Consider the following 23,040-nt stretch of genomic DNA (forward strand, 5'->3'; position numbering starts at 1 on the left):
AAGCAAGCTGTGGGAATAAGTCACTTGTTCTTTTATTTATTGTTAGTGTGTCTTGAGTGGTTTAGCTTGTCCAGTCTAGCCTGATATAGCTTATATTCCTGCCTGTAATAAATGAGATTGATGTGAACTGGTGTTAGTACTGTGTAGCCAGGTAGGAAATATGAGATTTCTCATGGGTCTGAGCATCTCTTTTCCCTCCTCATGTTCTTCTGGGTCTAGAGGAAGCTACATCCCTACTGTAAGTCTGGTCTTGGCTGTGGTTCTCTCCCCACTGTCTTTCTGAAGTACGTGAGGTGACGTGTTGTTTTTGCATTCTAAAAACAAAAGGGAGGAGAGGAGAGTGATGAAGAGCTGGATGATGAGGCTATGATGGCTCTTGACAAGAACATCTCGGCCCTTTTTGCGGAGCAGCAGAAACGGATCCAGGCAAAGAAGGATGAGAAAGACAGGATGCGGAAAGAGAAGATCCTACGGAGGGATTTCAAGATTAAGGTGGGAGATAAGTGTTTCATGTGAAGACCTGTGGCTTAGTAGCACATTAGTTGTGGCCTACTGCTTGCCATGAGCTATTTAACACTGAACAGCTTGGACATTCACGTATGTCATAAGCTCCTGGAGGTTGGGACTGGATTGTTCTGGCTTTCTACAGCACCTGGCACAGCAAGATTGTGGTTAGTGACTGGGGTTTCACGTGCCTACTTCAAAATAAAAAAGAGGAGTGTGCTATCAGAAAGTGAACTGTGGTTTCCATTTGCTGATCTGAAATGCTTCAGTTTATTAAATCCTTCCCCACACCTACCCAAAGGTAGGTGCCTGCCAGATTTTGTAAACTGGACAAGCTTGATGTGTATTAATGTAACATGCATAAAATCCCTCTGGTAATTTTGTAGTGTAAGCTTTTTTTTTTGCTTGTTATGCTAGTAAAATCAGGAGGATTATGATTAACACCCCCTGGTTATTCGTGACTGTAATACTGACTTCAGGCCACCTGGTGTCAGCATGGACTGCCCAGGATATTCGGGCATCCAGGGACAGCTCCAGCTGCTCACCTACAGAAATGTCTGGTGTCAGATTAGCCAAGAGGAAGGCTGAATGGTGTAGCGAGCCGTTGGCTTTACTGCATTTTCGTTCTGGTGCTGTGCTATAAGAGGCTGATTTTATGCTAAGGCACTGCCTGGAAGTCAAGAGGGGCTTGCAGGGGCGAGAGCTATCAGTGAATGGTGCTAACAGAGATCTGTGCCAAGTTATAGTGACTGCAGGTCTGGCCAGGTGGCAGTGATTCTCATAAGTGCTGTTTCTAAATGGTGTCGCTGCACAAAATAAAGCTGAAGTCAACAGACAGCCTTTAATCTTCAGTTTCAAATTTTTAATTTTCAGTTTCTCATACCCTAACAGTACAAATGATAGCAGAAGGCGTACAGATCTCAGCTGCAAATAGTTTTCTTCAGCCCCCTCCAGCTGCTATGCAGTCCACTCCAGTCTGAAGGAGCTGCTCTGGGCAGATCTGTCATGTTTCCCTCTCTGCATTAGTTCTCGCGTCAGTAACTCTGTGTTTGCAGGTGCTGGATCTGGTTGAAGCATTCCTGTCTAAGCAATCAGAGAACCCCTTGGTGTTTGACATCATTGAGCCCCTGCTTCGGGTGATTGAACAATGCATGAGCTCAGACTCTGACAAGCAGGAGGTTGACTTCCTCCAGAAAACAGCCAATATCTTCAAGTAAGTGTCCTTATTCCTCCAAGTACGAGGCAATGGCTTTTGATAGACAGCAGTGGTGTTGGTTGAATCCCCAAAATTGGTCTTTCTAAGATTGAAGACAATGGCTATGCTTATAGATAGTGTAGAATTAGATTACCAGCACCACACATGCACGCAGTGCTTAGTCATAGCCTGTAGGAAAGAAATTAGGATCTGGGTTTTCTAGTCTAAGGGACTTCAAGTGTCAAACCTGTTTGCAGGTGGAAACCTTAAGAGCAAACCTTGGTATTGCAGGCACAGTGCCATGTCGCTGAATATCTCCACAGGCCTCTGACCTGTGAGTCAGACCATGCAGCAACTCCCTAGGCTTGCAGACTTGCTGCTGTGGCTGGAACAAAACTCCTGACAAGGTATTATTGAGACAGGCAGAGTGCATATTCTCTGTTCACGGCCAGAAGTGAGGCATGACACAAGCTAGACACAGACATCATGCATGGTGTGTGTCATGATGTACACCACTGCCTTGACATCCTCAGTGCTGCGCTCTACCCTGTGTTGAGAAGCAGTTCTGCAGTAGCAGGGTTTGAGGCAGCCAATGCCCGTTGTGGGAGCTCTGGTAGAAAGTCGACTCTGATGCCTAAATAGGTGCTTGAAGGCAAAGAGCAGTTGGTGTCCTCACCCTTCTTGCCACAGCAATGACTGCCTCTCTTGCTGCCCACAGCTAACACTGTTGTTGTTTGTGTGTCACTCTGAGCCCAGCGATAAGGGTTTATAGCAACCTGTTTCCCAGAGCTCTTTCTGTAGGTTTGGGTTTGTTCTTCATGCTCTTTCAGGAACTCATTGTGCCGAACTAAGCAGTACTGCAAGAGAGTGGATGCCTTGCAAGAAGATTTGCATGCTTTTGTGGAGAGGCTTGTGAAGAAGGCATGCAAGCACACTGACTCTTCCGTGGCTCTGTATTATTTCAGGTGAGTGTTAAAAAGAAGCGTCTCTGCTTGGTGCTGTGGGTCTGTAAGCAGGCATAATGTTGCATGTTAAAACAGTTCAGAGAAGCGAGAGACTCGATGAAGGCTGGGTGCCAGCACCTGTGTCTTACACGAGGACTCATCAGTCATCCTGGCAGTCTGAAGCATTTTCAAACAGATGTCCATTTTTTGGTGATCATCTTCTATGGGCTGTCTGATACAGAAGTGGTCTAGTACAGCTTTGCTGATAGTGGTGGGAAGCACTTACTTGGGGCTTCATTGGGGAGTAATGAATTGTGTGTCATTCAGTGCGGGGATGAGTGTAATCTATAGTCAATCTGTAATGATTGTTCTGTAAATACAGTGATTTACTGTCTCCATGACAGCACAATGATTACAATAATAATTACTGTACGTACCAGTATTCACTCCTTTGCTGCTGAATGCAGGTGAATTAGGATAAGCCATATGTGTATTTGTTAGGAAACATGAGCAATTTTGCTGTTCCCTGGTGTAAATGGGAGTACCCTTTACTAGTAGGCTCTCTTGTGACTTGCAGGCAGTTTCAGGAGGACTTTCATACTCCCATCTGGGATTTCTCAACACAACTGTGTATGCAGTGGGTACCATTTTGCATGGTCAACCCCGTGCCATCGGGCAGCATTGGCTCTGCAGCACACCTGGGTTGTGGCTGTGCAGGAACCGTGGTCCTTGCTGGCAGCACGGGGCTGGCTGAGCGTGCCGCATGGCTCCCTGACAGTGACGGTCCTGCGTGGAGCCGTGCCCAGTTAATAGAACATTTCTCAAAAGCAGCAGACTGCCTGCATGCTCCCTCAGCTGCTCTGCCCGAGTTCCCCAGGCACACAGCAGCCTGGGCTGAGAGGGCTGCACTGCAGCGCTGGCTCAGCTGTGCAGGCTTGGAGATCCTGGGCAAACGCAGAAGTCCTCAAGCAGTGCTAGTCAAAAGCATGAGCTTCAGGAAACCAGGCTGATAGTGGGGATGTCTAACTGCAGTGACAGACAATGAAATGATGCAGCCTCCTAAGATTTATTTGTCTTTAGGTCTGGCTAGACTGGGTTAGACTGAGAGAAGGAGCCCCGTTGGACTCTTTAGCCCCCCTTGGTACAGAATAAGCTGCCTGCATCACTTGGCCTCTGTCCTCAGGTGGCTTTGCAGCGGCACCGTGACACTGTGTTCTCCCCTTTTCCTTTTCTTTTTAGCGCCTCATTATACCTGCTCAAAGTGTTGAAAGGAAACACGTCTGAAAAGTCATCAACTCCTCCTACCCCTCTGCCAGAGAAACAGAGCAACACAGTCCCACAGTCTTGTCAGGTAAGACAGCAGGCTGCTCTTCAGGCAGTGGTTTTTGCCAGTAAAGTTGGATTACCCCATGTTTGCAGAGTGGGCCTTGCTTGTTCAGTCTCACTGTTCCTGCTGCCTGCTGATACCTGTCTACATGATTCCTTTTCCATAAAGCTGTCAAATTCCCCATCCCCTTCTGGCCCTCACTGCCTTTGCAGTGCCTGCTTGCCTATAGCCACCAGGGGCTGCTGATGTACAGTGGATCCAGGGTAATTGCCAAAGAAGCCTGATAGATACTTATGGTGCTCTGCTGGCTGATTTGCTATTTTTTCCCTTAACCTCTTGGCAGTCACTCTTGAGTTCTTTTCCAAGAGGGTGCTGAGGAGCAGGGAGGCACAGGACGATGGCGGATGAGAGTGAACTCCTCTCTCTCTGAGATTTGGGCTGAGTTATCGCAGGGTGAAGAGAGTGTGGGGCAGCCCTGATTTCAGGGGTAGTTGTTTGCAGGGAGACTCTTCATCTGATTGTGCCGTGGGTGTCTGTTACTCAGAGAGCCTTACTGTCTGCTTCCCTTTCACCTACTGTCTCTGCTGAATTTCACAGGTCTCTGAATTTGGTGACCCTCTATATTGGGCAGCCCAGTCCAGTCACCTCTGTAGAAATCTAGCAAGCAGTGTTTTGCCAGTTAGCCTGATACTTGCCTCTGAACCTCTCAGATATGGGCAGGAATTAGTGCCTTAATCCTGTTGACATTTTGGGGGGAGGAGAATAAACAGGGCTACCTCATGACAAGGGAGGGCCTGGAAATTACAAACACTGCGATATTATTAGTGGCTGAAAAGATAGCTAATGTTTGTAAGGCTTAGTGAGAGACTGAGAGTGTTAATCCAAGCAGCTCTTGTTCTGTGCTGGGCCTTTCTGGAAAGAAAAACAAAGTGGGAGATCTGTGGGGAATATAAACAACATACTTGACGTTGAGGCTAGAGTGAGACATGCTTCACCGCCTCCTTGTGCAGCTTCACAGGGAAGGCTATTATTCCTGTGGGAACAGAGCTGTGGTCTTGACCAGCCAAGGGCACAGCCAGCAGCTGAAGCGAGTAGCTGGTTTGAGGGAAGTGACACAGTTTAGTTTGTGCGATGCTGCTGGTGCTGACATTGTGTTGAGGCCGGGAAGGTTTTGCAGTGGGGAACCAGAGGCAAAGGTGTGGTGTTTTTCCAGTGAGCAGTGCTTTGTGAGAATAATCTGGAGCTTTTCAGTAAGCAGCAACGTGGAACTAGAGCAGACCCTATGATGCAGTGGCCAAATTTCTATAGTAGCAGGCTTTCCCATAAGAAATTTTTTACAGTAAACATCTGCATGGGAGGAGGAATCTGTTTTTTAACCTGCAGATGTGTATGTCAAAGAAGTGCTGAATATAGACACTTCAGAAGGAAACAGGGGTCATATATTTCAAGATCCATCTCCCTTGCTCCACTCTAGCCTGTGTTCAGCTGCAGTAGCACTGGGAGTTTGACCTGAGAACGGGACACAGCCTTAACATGGCTTTAACCTGCTATGGGGCCATGGAAAAATTGCTTGGGCAGAGGTTCTTAAAGGGCCTTCACTATTGTGAAGATCACAGCTTTGACCTCCTGGGCCTTAATTTTTCTTTCTTCCCAGGGAGCTGTGCTTCGCTGGCAATATGAGAACAGTCAGGAATGTCAGGATGCGATGCTCTGCACTTCACTCTTCATTCATCCCTGTGTTGTTAGTTTAGGTCCGTATGGCCTGTGCAGGTCTCGGCTGGTTGCTGCCTGTCTGGGTTTCTCGTTCCCCACCAGAGGGGGATATTTAGAGCATTTACACCGTTCTGGGATTGCTGGATCAGAGCTAGGACTTGTCTGCTGCATACTTAGAAAGCCTGGACAGAGCTGCTAAGTGTACGTAGATCTAGATATCTACATACACTAATCTCTACAGATTCAGATAGCTCTACAGCTGAGAACACCCTGTGCACGGCACAGCTGCTGCAGGATGGTCTTTGAGTGCTCTGTGAACCTAAGATGTGTCAGACATGCCCACCACGAACCTAGAAGGACAGCCCCCACACTACACCACGCTACATGCGGTGTACGTAGTCTTGCTAGAAAGTTGTGCTGCCCTTCACTAATGCGGTCATACAGCTATCGGTACTTGGGAGAGCGTGTTTGGGGCCCACTTTGTTGTTTCTTCATGGTTCTGTGTTGTATCTCATAGGCCTGTATCATATAAACTGCCCAAGAATATCTAGTTGTTGGAAAAATCTGTGTGCCATGGTAGAAATTAATTACTTCATTGCTAGTGATTCATCCTTGTGTTTCACTGCAAACTTTTTTGTTCTGCTTTTTCCCTATAGCTTTTGAGCACGGGTTGTTTGGATATGGAGAGGGTGACTCTAATATATCAGCAAGCACTGACGCAATTCTTGACTAAACGGAACAGTGCCCTTACAAGCTCCATGTTCCAGGATCTCTTCACACGCTTCCCGGTAAGTGTTGCTGACTGTGTGGTATGTTGTCTTCTGGTGGCTCCAAAGTACAGTTCTCGTTCTGGGGAAAGTAGGGAGAGAAACTTCTCCACTTTATTGCGGGCTTTTGAAACTGCTGTAAGGTTTCCTAGGACCTTCACCTGCTCAGACTTTTAATACTGCGTGTTTTGATAGCAACGCTGCAGAAGGCCAGGATCTCATTCGTGGTTTGGATTGGGATACTGCGTGGTAGAACGTAGATGAACAGAAGGCTGCTCTTAAAAGTACAGCCTAAGAAGCTCTAATTTTTTACCAATATTCAAGCCAATGTGGATGAGCAAGGTTTGCACAAAGGCAGAATGGGCCAGCTTGTTTAAACAGTTAATGTAGCTCCTGCCCAGCTTTGCTCTGACTGCATGCTCAGTTTATCAATTTTCTTCCAAGACGACTGTAGAGCATAGAGTCTAATTGGAATCTAATCTGCAACCTGGATGTTCAGGCAGTGTCAGTGTCTGAAATGTTTGAGGTATTTCCTGCAAACTTGACCTATGCCTGGAGCTGATCGCCACTATAAGGACAGCCAGTTTTTAAGAAACAGGCCTTGGTTTTGAATGTCATACAGTTCTTCAGGGATATTTAGGTCAGAGTGAGGTAGAGGCAGTTGCCAGAAGCCCTTTCTCAAGGGCTTCAACCTTTTAGAACTGATGTCTGACAGGAGGGTGGGAGGAGACATAGGCTTGTGTTACTGGGGGCAGATGCTTTCAAACTCTGAGGGAATCCATGCAGGAGAGAGTTCTTTTGCATACCGGGATTCTTAGGACACCAGCCCACGATGCCACCTACACAAGTTAGTGAAACAGGGGGAAGAGAAGGGTTGTGTGCTGCCCACACAGACAGCAGGCGTAGGATCCCATCTGCAGGCTTCTAGAGCCTGTGGATTCCGTGCGACTGTTCCTTGCAGAAATGTCTTTTAAAATCTTTAAGCTCATCCCTTCCATGAAAGAAAGGTAATGATATACATAGATACTGGCCTGTTTAAAGCTGGGCTTTGCCCACTTGCTAGAGCTATCTGTTCTTTTAGTAGTCGTACCCCAAAAAAAGAAGCCATTTCAGGTGGTGTGGTTGGAATAAGCATCTGCACAATGTGTCAGTGAACTGTGCAGCAAACTGCTGTCTGTGCTTTGTCAGGGCCAGACCTTCCAGTGCCTGATAGACAACATTAGAGGTATGCCAGTAAGGTATTTGCAATCCAGATGCTTTCTCATTTCTTGTGTCTGGATTCCTTGTGCCCCTCAATTCGGAAATATTTTGCCTATAGACATAGAAATTGGTGGATTAGGCCAGAACACAGGTTAATCAAGCTTTGCGGACAGGTACCCCTCCTCTAGAAAGGTTGTTTTGATCAAGACTTGTTGCAGAGGACAACTTTAAGATAACCTGTCTCCAGGGAGGCTTTCCTCCTGACACAGTTGTTTCTGGCCCCTTTAGCATGTGGGTCCAGATCTTTCCCCAAGCTCTGACATTGTCCAGTATAACTCAGCACGTTCTCCTTTGCCTCTGGGACTGTTCCTCTGTGCGAACTGAACTGCCTGCATAAAGTATCAGGCAGGTGCAGACTTAAATCAAGAACCAGACAGAACAGAGGAGGTGAAATCTTTGCCTGAATTTTTCAATTTGAGAGTTTTGCTCCGGATTTCCTTGTGATCAAGATTTCACTCAGGGCTGGTGTGAGGAAAGCTGTTAATTTTCAAATAAGCTGTTGCTGATCTCTGGGCGCTTTTCTTTCTTGTGGCATTTGCTTCTTACTCAAGAAGCTGTGTAAAATATAGACTGTTTTGCTTGAAAAACAAACCTGTCTGTCAGCAAACCACTAATAAGAGACTGGGTCTTTCTTTGTTACAGATCATGTGTAAGCCATTAGTAGGTATTCTTGTCAAGTCTATCACAGCGGGAGCCAGGCAACATCAGCAGGTAAGAAAGCAAGCAAACAAACAAAGCTGTATTAAATAGTCAATCGGAGAAGTCACTTAATCACGGCAGCTCAGATGATGCTTAACATGCTTATGGCTGCCTTTAGGGCTGCCCAATTTTGAGAAGCGGGCTTCCTGGGGGGAGAGCTTTTGCAAATACTGCCTTGCTGCTTCAGGTATGTGACTGAAGATGTGGAAGTAGCTTGTATATTCACAGTCACGGGGGTTCTTTGGTAGCATCTCCGTTAAAAACTGCCTGCAGCTCTCAGGGTTGGGGCCTGATTGTTGTAGGGGTTGACTTCAGTCACTTATTCCTTGGTTACTTTCTTATTGGTAAGATGTTGCTCTGTATTAATGCAGCATGTTGTAACCATTGCCTCTTAATGCAAACTTGAGGTTAGCTTCTTGAGTCTGTTCCGTGCCTTGCCAGCTGTTCTGCATTTTCTAGGCCACATGCTTCCGTGTCTAGTTTAAAAGCACCTGTACTATAGATCCAGTTTTTGATGGTTGATTGCCTGTGCCTGACTAACACAAAATTAGTGGAGCCTTATCAATAAAACATTGCAGGGTGACTGCACAGCTCGCTGTTGTATGAGCAGGGAACGAGGCCTGCCTGGATTTTCACTGCAGCATGCACTGCAGTGGGGGTGCTTTCCACGCAGTTAATAACCAAAACCCCTTTAGGCCAGTAGCACTGTGTCTCAAACTTTCCCACCCCCTAGCTGTAACATGCATCTGTCCCCTGCAGAATTGCATCCTAGATTGACCTTTCTGTTTCATAAATAGCTGTTTTATTGTTTCTGATCATTGGAGGGAATGTGGAGGGCTAGGTATGTGTTTACTGTAAGGCCGTTTTACATTGTCAGTGTAAATTGCATTTCAGGCTCTTTTACCCAACAGGAATGGCTCTGATTTAAACAAGAGCAAAAAAAAAAAAAAAAAAAAAAAAGAGAGTGGATTAAGCTATTAGTAATTTTAGTGGATAGACATAAGGATGTGTTATGCAAATAACAAACAAATTAATTATAAGGCACATACTTGATCCTATCCTCAAGAGACCAAGAACAGCATCCCAGGCAGACAGCTTCGTTTATGTGGGTATCTTTGCTTCCCCACAGGGAATAGCGTTGTCCTTCTTTCAGGGCTTCCACAGTTATCTGCTCAAGCTTTGTTTCCAGAGCCTGTTTATCTGTGGGTGGGAGGAGTAGGGGAGGATGTGCAGCGAGCTGTTTGTGGGAGACCAGATAGAGAACGTGGATAGGCTACTGTTCAAACAAAGGCAACATGGAGAGTAAGCTGTGTAAAGCCTGTGGAGGTTGGAGTTGCAGCTTTATGTTTTTTGTGGACTGCTTCCTTTTCAGGAATTATGGCTTCCCCTCATGAAACGTCCAATTTGCCAGATTTTCAATTAAATTTTCCCACTGATTCTCAATGCAAATGTGCTTTGGTGGTATCCTAGGAGGTAGGATAGAGGGGCAAGCTAGGTGGGTGTATGTGGCAAAGTGGTGGCATGGGAAAAGCTGGGGGGTAACTTCTCTGGAGTCTCTGCAGCTCCTGGCAGCCTCTGGGGGAGTGGGGTGGAGGGGCTCAGCTACCAAAAGGGCTGTCCTGACCTAGAGTCCTGAAGACACCAAAGGTCTTGGCCAGCCCCGATGGTTGAGAGGCAAGTGGAGCAGTCTCCCATTTTCAGCCCCTGAATATTGGCCTCTAGTCATTGAACTAGCTTAGTCCCAGAGACATGGGGCTTAATTCCCCTTCTAACACTCCTGTTATTAATGCTGATCGTTCTGGCTATGCCTGCTGCATCTGTATGAACAGCTAATCCCACTGTGATTTTGACTTCTTGGCTCTGCAGGTCCCTTTGGCAGGGAGTCCTCGGGGCCGTGCTGGGGAGAGCCATGCTCTGCATGGGAAGGGGAGGCTCACAGCTCTGGCCAGGTGTCTGGCGTTGGCCTGGTAATGAACCCCGGGGCTCTGGCCCAGCAGGGCTGCTGGCCACTATCCCACTATCCCCCTTCCCAAGGGGGTAGGAGAAGCGGATGCGCCTTCAGGTTGGGCTTTTAGGTAGTTTTGAACAAAAGGAAAAGTGGTTCATGAGGAGGATGCGCGGCGGGTGTTCCTTCCTCCTCACCCCGAAAACCTGGGAGTTTGTGAGAGCAGCACGGAGGTGGGGGGTCTGTTCCACCTCTCCTCTCAGCCAGACTGGTCCCTGAGTTTTTTAAGGCCTTTAAGAAAAGATCTTGTGGCCACTGGCGTACATGTCCAGCTCTTACTTCAGGGGTCTCTGCTCTTGCTGGGGCCTCTAGCGTAAAGTCAAACTTGATCACTAAGCGATGGCCCTGGACTAGCCTGGTTGAGGTGATCTGCGGCATGTTTCCCTGTGTGCTCGGTAAGCCACGCAGCGTACAGCGAGGCCTGGACCTGCCTGGGCTCTTGCCAAGAAACAGCAAACCCAAACTGTGTGTGAAATGTTGTTCTTGTGCCTTCTGTTGTGGGCTGCTGCAGGTCTGTCGAACTCCATTTCTGGGCAGTTGTAACAGAGAGAGGATCCTCTAGGAAATGCGGGAGCCGTTCAAATGCTGCTCAGCTGGCGTTGGCTTGGAGAGGAGCAGTCTGGCCTCTCCAGCCCCAGCCATTTGTCCTGACCCTGGACACCTTGCTGTCTGTCTGGTGCCCGAGCGTTCATGCAGTTATGTTGCAAAATGGACATATGGATGATTTGGCTGAAAACTTACCTTCCCCTTGCACGTTTTTTTTTTTTTTTCCCTTTTGCTGTTTTAAAATTAACTTTGATCAATTCACTGGTCTTGTTTAGGGCACAGGGTTAGTCAGTTCAGGGGCAGGAGTGGCTGGGTGAAAACTGTGATTGATTTCATCAAATGTCAGTGTTTGTTAACATGAAATTATGGCTTCTGTGAAGTGAGTACGAGAATATTGGAAGGCAGAGTTTGTCTGTGTGGACTGTTGGCTGTGGCTTATGACTCGGGCAACTGGGTCTTGCATTGCTGCAGCCTTTCCGTGCATCCTGTCTCCCTCCGTTGCTCACTCTAAAACCCGGCGAGCATCGAACCCTCAGCAGCAGCGTTGTGTCTGTGAAGACAGAGGTGTTTGTAGCCATGGGATGGGTGTTACATGCCGTTCTGGGAGGTGCATTTCTTTGGCCTGCGTGATTGCTGTAGAGAAGGGTCTTTTGGAGATATCCAAAGGCAGGTGTGTCAGAGAGTGCCTCCTGATGCAAAGCTTAGCAGAAAAAAAGGAAGCTTTAGAACAAAAACTTTCAATAGTGTGACTGACATCAAGTCAACGCTTTTCCTCGGACACTGTTCCTACACGCCTAAAGCAGCAGTAAGGTTGTTCACCTCCATATTGAAGTAATTTGTGAGATAAAACCAACAGCACTTTGGGGGGTGAGAGCTCTTAAGGCAGTTTTAAACCTGGCTCTCAGTGGTTGGGTTGGTACGTTTTCCTAGCAGTAGGCTCAACCTGTATAACAAGTTTTAGACTGGAAAGGTGAATTTGCAATGGTCCTATTGAGACTGAACTTGAAACTGAAGCTTGTACATGTGGCCAAGTTCTGTTCCTCTGATGTTATTCCTGGAGTGTGGATGCCTGCAGGAGACAGTAATACAGCAGTTTCCCTGGAAAAGGAAAGAGCTGGAGAGACTGGTGTCATTTATGAGTGGGGGAACAAAGGGCAAGGGATGCTTGACCAGGGAAGGGGGGTTGTCATCCCACCCTGAATTCGCTTAGTACCTGTTTAAACCTATACACCAGAAAGATACAAGATGAAAATCTGTGTGACAGTGGATCTGCAAAATCACCTTGTTTCAGGGCGTTCATGCATCTGAGCTGGAATTCTCACCTTCTGTGAGACCACACTGACTGCAGGACACTATGAATCATCTTCTGCCAGTTCAAACGCACTGTGAATCTGGCAGCTGGTGCTTTGGATGCTCCGTGTTACCTGTTGGCTGGCCTATTTTTCAAACTCTGCATTTCTTGAAGTGTGGAGCTAAAGAAGAAAGACTGCTGTCCAGAGGTGCCTGTGTGCAAGTTAAAATGCTTCAGGTTTTAAAAAATGAACACACTACCGTTTGGATGTCTTTCATTTATTGAACTGAGAAATCTGGTGGGTTTTGCTGTGGTTGTGGTGGTTTTTTTTTTTTTTTTACTACAGTAGCAGTCGGGATCTTCTTCCTAAACTTTCGTTGATCCTTGCTTTCCCATATGTGTAAGTTCAGTCAACATATAACTTAAAGCTGCACTGTCCTCTCAGAATATGGCCTGCCTCATGCCTGTGATGTGTTCTTGCGCTGTTGTCTGCTGTAGAAAGAAGTGGATAGAAATTGTATGAAATTACTAGATTGCAAGCAGCTACTATGAAGTTTTTCAAGAGGACCTTTAGTGTGTGAGAAGTGCTCCAAGTTAAAGGAAAAAAGAAAGAAGGTGGTACAGAATGAAATGTATTGGGTAGTCTAATCCAGCTTGTTGGATGCGGTTCTGAGGAGTGAGGTCCTGAAAATCAGTCACACTAACTATGACCTTGTACTTTCTGCAATGGCCGGCAGAAATGTCTTCAGTGGTAGGAAAATGGGACCGGTGCACACATCATAATCTTTTTGTACAGATAGGCAGATTTGATAGCTTTCTCTTACTGAGAAGGTGCTTATACCCGAGTAAAGTATAGCTAACATTTCTAGAATCCCATACCTGCCTGCATACATGTGCTCTAAGTAGCTTAGGTACAAGCGACAGCTAGGGATGTAGTCTTCAACGATAAGACTGGTGTGGGAAAATGACAAGTCATCAAAAATGGAGCTTGTGTTATACCTTTGAGTTGACCTAGTGCTAATGAATTGTATTAAGCTTCTGGCGCAGACGATCCCATTGGCAGTGCAAAGCCTTGCAATTAGCCGAGCAGAATGCGTGTGGTGCGAACAGGTGGGGGAGGCTGGTGCTGTTTTGTTGATTAAGGATGTTGCTGTCAGTCCGATGTCTTCCACAAGCACTAAACACATTCTCTCAAATTCTGTTTGGAAAAAAAATGTGCGCGAGCTTGTTCTCGCTTCCTCCTTTCTTAATGCGATTTGATCTTACTACAATTGTTTTCCAGGAGACCTTGACCTTCAAATTACTTCCTTGTGCCTTGTTTCAGTGGGTGCAGTGTTGCTTTTTCAATAAGCACAAAAGGCTTGGGTTTTTTGACTTGTGCTGGTGGAGCGTAAACCAGGGATCAAGATGTGTTTAATTTAATGATTGTTGCATGACTCAGCTACATACCAGAACCCTCCTGAGCCTTAGGTGAGGAATGTCTTCCTGGTTTATTTTTAGCAGCATCAGTATGATGAGCACAGCCACAGTAACATCTCGTTCTGTAACTGTGTGTGGTCTTGGGCTGTCCCTCGGATGCTGTTACAGCACAAACCACTCTTTTTGGGGTGTTGCTAATTCTGGTGGTGATCTGACTGCGGTGTGTCGTGTGTGTCCCATCCTCCTCCCCACACACTGGGGCTGCCGGAGGACTGGATGAGTCCGAGAACTAATGCTTCTACCCTAATAACTTAACTCAGTTAGTCTGAGGATCAGGTGAAGAAGGAAAGACGTGTGGCTGGTTGCATTGCGGTACCCGGGCTTACTGCTGATGCAGGGTTCTGCAGGCAAGTGCATACTCCACGTGCCAGCTCTGAACTGGAAACAGGCTGAAGCACAGCCTCTCTGGAAGCCTGGACTGGAACAACCATGCTTTTCCCTGAGAAATCCAGCTCATTGACCAGCGGTATTGGAACCAGTTTGGAAAGGAAGGCTAGTAAACGAAACATCCACTGCTACCAGCAGTAAGGTGTTGTCCCCATCTCACTTGTACTGGCAGACACTTAGACCACTTCTGGTCTGTAACTTTTTCCTAGGGTTTAGGCAAATGATTTGATACCTGTCCCTTGTTCTCTTCCTTTGGGAAAGGCATTAGGAGTGTACGTTCCAACACAGTAATTAAGAGCCTTTGCAATTATTTCTGCACTGTGGTCACACATCAGTTTGGATACATCCCTGTCTTCTTGTTTACATTTAAAGCTATATTGGTTGAGGATGTTGCAGTAGCTGGGAGCATAATGATGATATATTTGTCCATCAAGTGAGTTTATTTTCTGTGATTTGGCTAAAACTCTGCAAAGCTGATGTAAGTGCAGAGCTGTCATGAAGCTAATAAAAGTCATTTTACTTAGTGTGGAGATGTGAATGGGCACTGAGACAGAGTTCAAAATGTCGTCTTATGTCATATAGATACATTAATATTTCAAAATGTGTTTTTATAAAGCAGTCTGCGACAAGGAACCGTTTAATATCTATCTAATACAGAGTGTATTTTAGGTAAGTTGCTAATTAATCTTGGTGCTTTGGCAGTCTCCCCAAAGGGAACAAACATATATAATTTTATAGAACTGAAGCAATTCTGTGCCAGAGCTGCCATCACCAGGAGAGTAAAATATGATCCCAAAGTCCTGCCAAAGAGGTCTTGGCTGGTTGACGGTTATCCTTCTGAACGATTTATGTTCTGTGTAAATATCTAAGTTAAAAAGTAATTAAACTTTAATAGAGCAAGAACAGCAAAAGCACCGCAAAGAGTCAGAAGCCAGCACCCCTCTGTGTACGTATGGGGGAGTATTCCTCCTCGTGCTGTGACAGATGAATGGATCACTACATTCATGCACTGTGCCTTGCCTGCGTTCTCACAGATAGTTTCCAGCAGGTGGTATAGGAAGGACTTGTTATGGAATATTTTGCATAAACCGTTACTAGTAATGAAGGAAAATAAACCTCCCGAGATAAGTACCAGCACCAGTTCAGCTCTGTCTCCTTTGTATCAGAAATGAGAACTGGGCTGCTGATGCAAGCTAAGCAACGGGCCACGACTGAAAGGTACCATTCCTTCAAAGCACCCTCCATCCCCTCGGCAGAGGTAAGCCGAGGCGGGACACGCTGCGCCTGTGTCCTCCGTAGAGGTCTCACTGCGGGGAGGGCTCATCCCAGGGTCTGGTTGAGGTGAGCAGACCTTCAGAGGGTGAGTTACTCACAGGCAGCGATAGCTTCTTGTGTGATAACAGCGTTACAGTGGCTCCTGCCTGCGGGCTTCTTTTTTGTCTTCCTCTGTTCAGTATGCACCCTCTCTTCAATGAAGAGAAATCATTTGCAGCTGGAAAATGTGTGTCAAACTGACATGCTTTGGCTGCAGTCAGTGTCCTGCTCCCGTTCTTGTTTTTGCTTTGTGTGAGGAGATGGTCAAGGAGATCCTGTGTTTTGCAAGGTAAAGCTGAACTATGGGTGGGCTCTTGCACATTTTTGAGCTATCTGCTCATGAGCCAGCAAAGCCCTGTGACATGTACTAGCTTTAGGTATGTAAACTGTCCCTCTGAAGTTGAAGGGGGGAACAGTTGAATGCTTAAGTGCTGGGTCAGGGCCAGAGTGCTCTACATTTTTGTGTAGAGATTTTTAATTCCTAGGTCTTTAGGGTAGTTGTGGATTATTGCATCCCAGCTTTTCATTTTTGAGCACGTCTCTTGCATTGGGAGAGCTCAAAGAAACTGTCTTCCTTGGGTGAGTTGGAGGACGTTGACAGCATCTATACCTAGTCTCTGATGTTCTTTGGAAAGGTGCCTGATGCCATAGTAAAACGTAGCACTCTCCGATGAACTGTTTTATAAGCCATGTTTCTCTCTCCCTTTCTTCTCACTTATGTGAGATGGTTGAAAATTTTAAAAGATGTGTTTAAATTTTTCGGGTCCTCCTGACTGCATTTAAGCCGAGTGCTTGAAATCCCACGGCACGAGTTTTTACTTGTATTTGTGTTGAGAACTTTGTGTGCTCGTGGATTTCAGTTGAACAGGGGACCCCGTCACTGAGTCTGCAGGGTCTCTTTGGAGCATTGTGCGTCTTGTTAGCTGTTTACCGTTGTTTATTTTTTCCGTCATACTGGGGTTTTTTGTTGTATTTCTGGGTGCTTTTTAATGGCCCCCATGTCTTTTGCAAAAGGTGTCTAGCAGATGGATGCCTGCATTGCCCACAGAGAAATCCATAACGATACCAGGCATTAATTGACTGCCGCAGAGGAACTGCCCTGGTAGCAGTCCCCAGTCTTTATATTCCACCGTACTCAGTGCAGCACAAAAGGAACATGAAAAAGCTCCTACTTGCCTCTTTGTTTTGATTCTGGAGATATAGACTGTGTTTATTCTGTTGACTACCATTCAGCTGATTGTTTTGATGATCATGTAGCAAATCCGCAGTAATGGAGGAAACATTCTAGTCTGTTGCTGGGAAGAAATACGAAAATTAAAAGGTCCCATACATTTTAGCTGTTACTGTAGACACAGCTGCTGGCAAGAGCTGTCCAAGGATGGGACTGATCAGTAGCATTAACAGCTCTGCATATTGGATGGACTTGCTGAGGTAGATATATACCATATCACAGTGATTTTCCAAGACCCAATAATTTCCTAGCCTACTAAATTAAACTTGCCGTCTGACACCTGGGGAGTTGATAGTTTTTAAAAAGAGGTGAACCACCCAAGTGTGTTCTGCTCAGCCTGACAAACAGCCCCTTCGACAATTTGATGAGTAGATATTTGTGTGGAGCAAATGGGAAAAGTTTGCTTGGAGGTAAGGTCATTGCCATGTATTTAATAACAGCGTAACAAAACCAGGAGGGGAAGAAATGTCTGTGGTTGCGATGAAATTGGTGACTGTCTCAGCCACATGGGCTCGAGTTCTATTCATGCTACAAAATATAAAACCATCAAGATAGAATCCTGTTTTGTTGAAGTTCTGGGTAATGATTTCTACCGTGTTTACAGTGGGCTATTGGATCTTGGTGTGGAAATACTAGCGAGTGTGTTGGGAGGGCGTTTTCTTGGCAAGTGAAGAAAGATTAGGGCTTCTGCAGCGTAAAATGAAATGCCAGCTGGGCTGCGTTCGCTAACAAGGATCTTAAGAGTTCTTGTAGAAAGTGGTAGGTCCCTTTTTGTCGTTCGGGCGTGCGGGAGGAATGGGCTTTGGCTGCTTCTGTTTCTGCTTTCCCTTGGCATGTTGAAGCCCAAGAAAGGAGTCAGGATTTCTCAGCAACCTGCTAGCAGAACAGGGTCTCAGCCACGTCCCTCTCCCCAGGGGCAGTGTGCAGTCTGTCATCTCATGGTGCTTCTCTCAGTGGATTCTGCAAAATGAAAAGATCTGCTGGTGAGTGTCTGAATTGATGAATCTACAAAGTTGAACCCAGTACAATCTCCAACTTTTTTTTTTTTTTTTTTTTGCTTAGCAATGCTGTTTATTTCAATGTTCCAAGCTAACAATTTTAGCTTGTGTGAGTGTGAGTACTTTTTTTTTTATACTGCTTGAAAGCTAAACTTCAATAGTTGACGTTTGAGTGAATTGGAATTCTAATTTCTCATTATCTGCTGATAAATGTTCTCAGAAGATGAAAACCTTTGTCCTTGCAACATCAAGACTGGTCTAGTGAATTGGGGACAGCAGCTAAAAGGCACACAGTGCCTAGGCAACATGGGGTTGGTTGGTTGTTTTTTTTTTTTTTTTAATGCGTACTGCTCTTAAATCTCCTTAAATTATTAAATTTGACTTTAGCAAAATCCCTTTAAATAGGCTGCATTATGCGGTAGCTGCCTTCTGAATAGCCTAAAGAAAATCCTATTGCATGTCTCTCCTGAATTGAGGAGAATTGGCTTTGCTGTGCGGAGGAGACATCTGGCTTAGAAAGCGTTGGGAGGAGCAGCTGGGGAGGGAACTGGAGGGGACAGTTTTGGTTTTGGTCTTACCAACCTGCGCAAGCAACTCGAGATGTCAGTGGAGCTTCTTGATGTTTGATAATACAATGTGTATGCGTGTAAAATAAAAATGGACAAAATGAAAGCTTTGGCGATAAGTTTGGGTTTTTTTGTTGTTTGTTTCTTTTTTAAGAGGAAAGTCAGAGTGGAGAGAAAGGCTAGTGCCCCAGATGATTTTGCAAAGGTTTCTTGATATTTGGAGATGTTTCTTTGAGCCTCAGCTACTGGGACATTCTGTGAGAATCTTTGCTTTTATTTCTTAACAAAAGGGCATATCTTGCTCAAAGTGGAAGGGCTCCAAAATAAACAGTGCCATATTAAGAAACAAAATTGTCTTAGATTTATTTTTTTTTTTTTAAATTGTGACTTTGTTCTTAACTTGGGAGAGAAGTGCATTTGGGAGTGGAGAGGGAAATGGGCATATTTCCTGATTATTATTATGATTTTTTTTAATGCGGGAAGGGAGATGCTTGGATGCATTGCAGAGAATCCATTGCTATTCTCTTCTCCTCTGGTCTCAGTATGCCCTATGGTACCGATATTCCCCACCAATATTTCAGTCCTGTAATTGAGCATTACGGAAAGAGCAAGAAAACATCAGTGCTCATGGGCACTAATCTGTGTCTGCTACTGATGTATCTTGTGTTCTCATGGCTCACTTAATTATGGCATCTTTTTATTTTTCAAGAATTTAGGATAATAAGATATTGACTTTTTTGCAGGGAGGGAAACATTAAGACTGATTGGCCTTTCTGATATGGTAAGTGGTTACCCCTGGGAGAAATGAATCTCTGCGTTCACTAAAGCAGCAGACCAATATATAGATTGTGCTGTATGGATTGCTGTGTCCGGAGGGTCTGCCTGTTGGTCTCTGGTGAAAGAAGAGCACAAAGTAAATGTCTTCCCCTGAATGCTCACTAGCTGTATCTTTGTTGTATGCAAATGAAATATTCAAAGCTAGTATCTAATGCCATCAGCCGGGCCTGGCCCAGGGTCCAGTTGTTATTTTATATGTTCATTGTTTTGGCTGCCCCCATGTCCTGCAGACCCTTCAGCTCGGGCAGAAAGCCGGCTGGTGAAGCCCAGTATTTAATGTGCAGATATCCTCGGAAAAATTGCCGTGTCAAATCTTCTCCCTGTGTGTGCTGACTCATCTCTACTGCCTTTTAAAGTCTAGCAATATCTTATTTCTGTCACTAGTTCTCGTTAGACTGTGGTGACCGTAGGAGGGAGCTTTGATTTTTTTTTTTTTTAATTATTTTTTTTATTATTTTGTAATTATTTTTCCCCCTCCTTTCCCAGCTGCCAACAGAACAGTGCTGAAGGAAGCAGCTGTATGTCTGCCCACTTGTATTGGGCTCAAATGTCCCGTTGCAGTGAGCAGCCTCTCACAAATGGGCTCCCCTGGTTGGGCACGTGCAAGACGGGGCTTTTGCTCTGACAAGAACACCCTCCAGAGCACTGTTTGCAGAGGAACTAAGCATGGCAAAAATGCACTCCTCAGCAGCAGTGGGGAGAACGTGATTTGCAGAGTCCCTGATTAAACAAATTAAGTAATGATGTTTTAGGGCATGAAGAAACCTGTATGTAAGTGAATACTGTATATATGCCCTGGTCTGCAGGCCGGCTGCTGCAGTGTCTTGACTGCTAGTGCTGGGTTTTCTGCTGGCTCAAGTACATTTACAAAACCATACTGGTGTGACTTTGTCAGTGAAGGCAATGACTGTTTTTACCTGTAGAGCTAAGGCTGACACAACTAGTGTAGGTGCAGCTGCCTTGTATAAAGGTGGTTTCTATGGGGTGTAGCTCCTTCCACGTTTTCAGCCAGATTGAGCGGTGGTGGTTTAAGTGCTTGTGTCTTGCAATAGCTGTTTGCATGCTGTGGAGGAGGAGGATATGCCAGCATAGCTAATGTGATAAAACTTTCTGTAGTGTAGACAACTACTCAGTACCAGCAGAATGAAGTTAACAGCCCATCTGATCGATGCGACAGCTGCTGCTCAGAGCCTTGGGAATAGCAGTAGAATTGTATAGATTTCTTAACTTCTCATTGCTGCTGCTTAAAGCAGGACATCTGAGCCACGGGTGAAGAGGTTTATGAAGGATAACAAAAATAAAGAGGGGAGGGGAGTCAGCCGGAGGGGTAGAAAGATGGAGATTTCTTCACAGTCGGTTTTGTCTCCATTGCTGACTTCCAGGGGGCTTTGTTCTTTTTCAGTAAGCAAGGTAGTAAAACCTCAAATCCAAAAGCAGAGCTTCCAAAGTGGGGACCAAGATCTGAGCATAGCACCACATCCTGTGCAATTTTCCCCTACTTGCAGGCCTTTTAGGAAGAGATTCCCACCGTCCCTGAGTCGTGCGTGTTGAGCCTCTCTCAGGGAGACCGGCTGCCCAAGGGCCTTAACACCCTACCGAGCGGGTGATGAGCAGGTGATTGCTTTTCCATATTCTCCATTGCTGAGATAGTGACTGGGAAGTTGGCCTGCACTAGGAATTACTAGGGTCGTATGTTCCAAGGGCTTGAAAGGATACACAAACCCTTGTGTGCAAACTACTGTTTCGCTTGTTTAGAAACTAGCTAGAGAGGGGGATGTTGGCTGTTTCAGAGGTTTAAAAATAAAAGTTAACATTAAAAAACCCACAAACCCAACAGAGTTCATTGATATTTTTTTGCACTCAGGAAGGCAATAGATCATCTACATGATGATGATCAAATGAGGAAAATGTGTCTCACGTGTGACAATTATTTTCAATGTGCTAATATGCAAGCTGTTGTGAGTTGTTTAAAGGTTCCTGGATGGAAAGCATCCTGCTGCATCTGTGGAAATCCCTTTTTCACTAGGAAGGAGGAACAGGTACAATCTACTTCGTATGAAACTGGGTTGCAGTGCAGGTTGGCTTATTCTAAAATGCTGAAAATTGCAAGAGCTTGATGACCTAGGATGTTTGGTGGGAGTACACTGAGTAAGATTGCCTTTCTCGTCCAAGGTTGTAAAATGTGATTTAGATGTCACTTAAATGCTTTACATGTTGTAATTAACCAGCCTTGCAAAATTTTTCAAATCCATTTGTCGCAGGAACTTAATTTAAGCTGTAAAATATCATTTGTTTTGATCACTTTTTGGCAAGGAGAATTTTGTTCCTGGGCTCGTAAATCTCCTATGCGGTGTTTTTTTGGCAAGGCTGGACTGAGGGAGGGCTGGGAAGAAACTCCCTGGCCCAGAGCCTGGCGTGTGGGCATGGGGAAGGTGTGGGAGCAGGGGGCAGCGGCTGATGGGGGGGATTCTGATCAGCCTTTACTTCTGCTGCATTTTTGTGCCTTGTCTGTTCCTGGAGGCAGGAGAGCAAATTTGCAGACTTGGAAACTGGCGTCTGGTGGGACAATTTCTGTGCTGGCCAGATTGGATCCTGCTCACGTTCTGCCTACCTCAGACAACGCTATTGGGCCTTGTCAAGGCTGGCTGAGGGAACATCTTGAACGAGCTGATTGATTAGTCTGAAGACACTGGATTGTAGCAGGAAATATTGAATTCAGCTCCTGAGCCAGATGATCGTGCAGAAGAGATTTGCATGGTCTTTCCTGGGCCAGCATGAGCTCTCTCTGACCCTGCTTGCAGGCACCAGGAGTCTGTGTAGTGACGGATAACACGGCTTTCCTGCTGAGAGCCGGCCGCGCAGCCCAGGCACCGCGCTGTGTCAGTGCTGCCACGCAGGCCTGTGGCGCCCGCGTCCCTGTGTGCAACGGGCCCTGCAGGCAGGAGCTCTGCGCAGGAGGCTCTCTCGTACCGGCTGCTGCAGCGTGGTGCGCAGCAGGGCTTCCAGCTCCACTTGAGCCTGGCCACGTCTCCGGGCCAGGTAGGGCAGAGGAGGCAGCCGGCAACAGGGTGCAGGAAAGGCGTTCCCTGGGTCCCTTAATCAGAGGGGACAACGGGGTAAATTTGGGGTAAAAGTAGATGTCTAATTTATGATGCTGCCTTGGAGCATTGGCAGCACATTTTTAAACCAAGAAGTAGTTATGGAGATGCTCGGGTGTCCTGGCATGGGCAGTGCTGCATAACCAAACGTACTAGCCGTGTTGTCCTAACAGTCCCGTTTATCCCAGAAGGCGCTAGCATTTGCCCCTCTGAAACCTTTTAGAGAGTGGCTAAATGAGGATCTTGACTTCACTGCTTGTGTGCGCCTTGTTTCAGCAGTGCTGAGGAGGTTAAAAATTAATTTTTGTTCTCAAAAATAGGTTTTTTTAAGCCACAGCCGGGGCTTTCCTTTATCCTCCCCCTTGAATTTGAAACACATATGGAATGTGTGTGTATGCGCCCTGTGTGAAATACTGCAGTTACAGCTTGTGGATTGAGGAAAATTGCTTTGGCAAGTGTTTCTTAATCACCTCTGGTTTTCACTTTTTACATCTAAAGCCTTCAAATAAGTTTTGTATGTTTTAAGTAAATAATTGGCATTTGGTGCTTGTTCAGTGAGGATACTTGTTAAGGATCTTGAAGGATAATTTTTTGTTTGTCCTTAACTTAGGAAAGAGTCCTTTTTTTTTTTTTTTTTTCCTCTTCTCGCCTCCCCCAGAGAATTTGCAGCTTGGTCCTGTTGAGGTCAACAGGCTGTGTGAAATTCCAGACTTTTAAGTTAGTCACAAGTTTAAGTCCTCTGTTAAGTATCGTCATGACAGTTCCTAGCCAAGAAGACTGCCTTGCCCACAGTGTTGGAGTGCTCAGTCTTTTATAAATCTGATTGTAATGTGTCAAGGAACGTTAGGAAACTTGCATGTATATAGCGTACATTGAAGT

The 23,040-nt window shown here is 45.8% G+C and overlaps 1 protein-coding gene across 2 annotated transcripts in view; it reads left to right on the forward strand.

The window, feature by feature from the left end:
- The window catches only part of MYBBP1A (MYB binding protein 1a), a 60,727-nt gene that overhangs the window by 14,757 nt on the left and 22,930 nt on the right, over positions 1–23,040 (forward strand). For both annotated transcript variants that reach the window (XM_087752195.1, XM_087752196.1), the window contains exons 18-23: positions 328–492; positions 1,560–1,717; positions 2,530–2,664; positions 3,883–3,994; positions 6,340–6,471; positions 8,353–8,421. In XM_087752195.1, the coding sequence (XP_087608321.1) occupies positions 328–492; positions 1,560–1,717; positions 2,530–2,664; positions 3,883–3,994; positions 6,340–6,471; positions 8,353–8,421 (771 nt within the window). The remainder of the gene's footprint in view (positions 1–327; positions 493–1,559; positions 1,718–2,529; positions 2,665–3,882; positions 3,995–6,339; positions 6,472–8,352; positions 8,422–23,040) is intronic.

This window comes from Nipponia nippon, unplaced genomic scaffold (assembly GCF_047370975.1).
Source record: "Nipponia nippon isolate SJK-2023a ecotype South Korea unplaced genomic scaffold, ASM4737097v1 scaffold_15, whole genome shotgun sequence".
Classification (NCBI taxonomy): Eukaryota; Metazoa; Chordata; class Aves; order Pelecaniformes; family Threskiornithidae; genus Nipponia; species Nipponia nippon.